The following is a 4323-nucleotide window of genomic DNA, read 5'->3' on the forward strand; positions in this document are numbered from 1 at the left end:
TACTTACTACTGTCATAAGATAAAAAAATAAAACTGGATAAATAAATAAATAAACAACTAACTAAATAAATAAATAAAAACTATATCATTTACCTGAAAAATGTGTTGGGAACTACCTGAAATAAAACGTTTTTTATATTTTATTATATTTCAAGTAACATTTTTTAGTTTCAGTTTTAGTTTTAGTTAACTATAATGATCTTGCTATTTTGAGATAGATTAAAATAAGACGTAAAGTCTCATTTTCAGATATAAAGTAATATTTAAGTCACAAATGTAACACCATTGTGACTTATATTTCACAATGTGGCTTTATAGCTCACAGCAGCAACTTTATTTCACATAATTTTGTGGCAATTGTGAGATATAAATAAAGTTGCAGGGGATACAAAATTGTGTATATACAAACCCATATCATTTTAGTTTCTCTACTAGAGGGAAGACTATTTTATCTGTGCTTGGCTGAAGATCTCATATAAGACTATATTAAGTTAAACGGTCATGGTTATGAGAGCTCTCTTCATTCTGGAGCTCATGCCAGCGTTGGCACAAGGGCCAGCGGTGTAATCGATTGTACTAACAGTCACATACTGAATATATTCGTGGCCATACCAAGAGAGGAAGCTGTCCACATAATTTCACAAGCTAAATGGTAATTAGTGAGAGAGAGAGTAATATGCATATATGCGTGTGTGTACTGTACGTGCTTCATAAAGTCTATCTTCATCATGGGAGTCACTTCTCACTGCAGTGGCCCCTTATTAATCTGACTGGGCTAATTTGAAGCTAATGAGCTCAGATTTGTGGTAATTGTGGCCTTTTATTAAGGATTGAGCACATAGAATGCTTTGGTTTGGTTTGATTATTGTGATGAAACTAGTTCCATTCCAAAACCTGTTGAGCTTCCTACCTAGACGGCATTATAAGGCAGAAACGTTAAATAGGATGAGAAATTAATAGCATACAGAAATATTAACATTGTCATTTTTTACTCAATAAAAATATAATTTATGTAATTTTTTATATGCATTACCTCATAAACTACAGGTCAAAAGTTTGGACTAATTAAGATTTATGTCTCTTATGCTCACAAACGCTGCATATACTTAAAATACAGTAAAACAATATTATTGTAAAATACTATTACATTTTATAATAACTGCTTTCTATTTTAATATAAATTTAAAAATGTAGTCTTCAGTGTCACATGATCTTTCAGAAATCATTCTGATATAATTCTAATATAATATAATAATAGCTCTTATTATCATCAATGTCAATTTTTTTTCTGTCTAATATTTTTGAAGAAATCATGATACATTTTAACAAGTCTTGTAATTTTAATGAAATATTTAATAGCACTTAATTGAAATCTTTTTTTAACATTATACATGCCTTTACTGTCACTTTTGATCATGCATTCTTGCTGATTTTTTTTTCTTTTTTTTTTAATCTTAGTTACCCTAAACAATTGAATGGTAATGTATGACAGTTTCCACAAAAATATTAAGCAGCAAAAACTGTTTTCAACATTGACAATAATAAGAAATGTTTCTTGAATACCGAATCAGCATATTAGAATGATTTCTGATGGATCGTGCGACACTGAAGACTGGATTTATTAATTCCTTAAAACAAAAACAAAAAGTTAAAAACTGACTATTTTACCCAATATTAATGTAGGTATGTATTTATGTATTTCAGAATATTGTGTTGTTAGCTTAGCAACATGCTAGCATCAAAATCTACTGGAATCAATTCAGAGTCTCCTGTTTCCCAACATTTAGGGATATGAAACACACTTGGTTCAGGAGTCAGTTGTCATTTAGTCATTTATCTGAAGTGACCACCAGTACACTTACTACAGTGACAGTCCCTGTGGAGTACACAGAGGTTAAGTGTCTCACTCAAGGACACAGTGTTTATTCACGGATCGATCCTTCTGGGATATGAACCTACAACCTTTTGTTAACCGAGTGAATTTATTATCTGCTAGTCAACTCCACCTACTGCCCTCTTGACCTGTGAACCAGGCATCATTATTATATTCTGATATACAGTATGAATGTCTATGGAAGCTTGTTGGGCCATTGGATAAAAAAACAAAAGGGGTAACTGCAACTTTTTTCCCACCGTCCTGAGAAGAAAAGTCAGAATTGTGAGATATAAACTCACAATTACACGAAAAAGTCACAATTACCTTTTTTTCAAGCTGTAAACTCAGAATTGTGAGGGAAAAAAATTGAATATTCAGACATTTTTTTTCTTAGAATTGCGAGTTTATGTTTTGCAATTCATAATTGTGAGGAAAAAAGACGCAATTATCTTTTGCAACCTTGTTACAATAAAAATGTTACAATATAAATCAGGTCAACAAAGTTATATTGTCACAAGTGAGTCAATCTAGAGCTCTTTAAGGAAGATGTACATCTATAAATTAAATTTAAAGGGATAGTTCACTCAAAATCACCCTTATGTCATTTTTGTCTATTCAATTAAACTTAATGGAGAGCAAAAAAAAAAAAAAAAAAAAAAATTGAAATTAGACATTTTCTAAATATCTTCTTTTGTGTTCCACATACTGAAATTTAAGTCGTTATACAATAAAAAAACAAAAGTCACTTTCCCAAGGAAAAAAAAAAACACACACAAGGGTGAGTAAACGATTCAGAATATATTTTTTCCTTTAAGTGCTTTTAAATTGAATGATGCATCTGTATGACCGCATTGATTTTAGAAAACACTTGCATGCATATTTAAAGTGATCTTAAGATGTTCTTAATGCACTTTGGGAAACCCAAGTCTGAATGGCTTGGAATGCTGCAAGGAATTGATCCTGTAAGCTGTACATCTTCCTCAAGGGCTCAGACATGCTGTCCCCAATATTTGTTTTAGACAATGACACATCCATAAGAATGACGGACAGAATGGAAGTGAATGAATACTCTACCTTTTAATTTACCTGTATGGAACACACACCTGACAAAAGGCAATCTTCACATCCAGGACTGGAGCACTGCAGTTATATAAGAAATGTCTGTTCATAAATACCTGAAACACAGGAATTAGGAATCATGATTAAAAACTGAGTGAATAAATATAGCAAGAATTTGATACTGAGGTAGTAAGATATTTGCTGTTTGTTCCGTAAAGCTCATTTCATCTCAAAATGACTTGGTTTCTCAAGATGTTTTTTGGCAGATAATGATATGTGCTAAAACAGAGAAAGCTGAGATGATAAACAACACTCTTTTTTTCTCTTTTCACATCTACCATCTTCATTCTGTCTCAAAGCCCCTGCCCTGTGGATATAACGGCTCTCAGCACACTGAGGATCTATGCATTAGAACAGGCTTTCCAAGAATAGTCAGTATCATCCAGGAGTCAAAGACAGTATGCTAATTTGCATTGATTATTTCTTCAGCCTGTTATTTTTTTTTTCCCCAAGGGATGAAGAGGAGCTTTTGGTAAGCGCTGTGCACCCTGCCTTTTAAAGATACTGAAGCCCTGTGGATATAGGCGTTAAATATTCATTAGTGTTTTCCAGACTTCATATCAGCAAGCTGTAACAAAGGGATCAATCCATATGGATGCACAGCAATACGTGTCATTTTAACGGTATGAGATTTTTAAATTTATTTATAGGCTATTATTACTGCTTTTACTTGGTGTCAATGTAAAGAAAAAAATATTAAGATAAATTTATGAAGCAATATAAATTTAGAAGTAGTGATATTTCGATATTACCAATAATAAATACAAATTTGACTTAAAAAAATTGTAATAGTAATAGTAAATTTAAAAAAAATCTTTATTTAAAAAAAATCTTACAGACCCCAATATTTATTATATGTTTGTTAATACTTTTATTTAGAAAGGATGCATTAAAATGATCAAAAGTGACAGTATAGATTTATAATGTCACAAACAAATTCTATTTCAAATAAATGCTGTTCAATGAACTTTATACAGTATTCATCAAAGAATCCTAAATAATTTTAAAAATATAATATTTTTACTAAAACTATTTTATTATATACCTAAAAATAACTAAAAATTATTATTATAATGTTTTTAATAATAATACTAATAATAATTAATACAATAGTACAACATTAATAATAAGAATACATGTTTTTTGAGCAGCAAAATTCATAAACAAACAGCTTTGCCATCAAAGGAATAAATTACATTTTGCAATATATAAAAATAAGAAACAGATATTAATTGGAATAATAATGTGTAATAATTTTAATAATTTTAATATGTAATATATGTTACAAATTTTTGTATTTTAATCAATTAAATGCAGGGTGAGCATAA

At 30.1% G+C, this 4323-nt stretch overlaps 1 protein-coding gene across 3 annotated transcripts in view; it reads right to left on the reverse strand.

Moving 5' to 3' along the window:
* The window catches only part of mapk10 (mitogen-activated protein kinase 10), a 46440-nt gene extending 43394 nt beyond the window's left edge, over window positions 1-3046 (reverse strand). For all 3 annotated transcript variants that reach the window (XM_016452273.1, XM_016452268.1, XM_016452259.1), the window contains exon 1: window positions 2980-3046. In XM_016452273.1, the coding sequence (XP_016307759.1) occupies window positions 2980-3045 (66 nt within the window). In that variant the 5' untranslated portion in view covers window position 3046. The remainder of the gene's footprint in view (window positions 1-2979) is intronic.
* Between the last annotated feature and the right edge of the window lie 1277 nt (window positions 3047-4323).

Source organism: Sinocyclocheilus anshuiensis, unplaced genomic scaffold, assembly GCF_001515605.1.
Source record: "Sinocyclocheilus anshuiensis isolate Anshui unplaced genomic scaffold, SAMN03320099.WGS_v1.1 scaffold457, whole genome shotgun sequence".
Lineage (NCBI taxonomy): Eukaryota > Metazoa > Chordata > Actinopteri > Cypriniformes > Cyprinidae > Sinocyclocheilus > Sinocyclocheilus anshuiensis.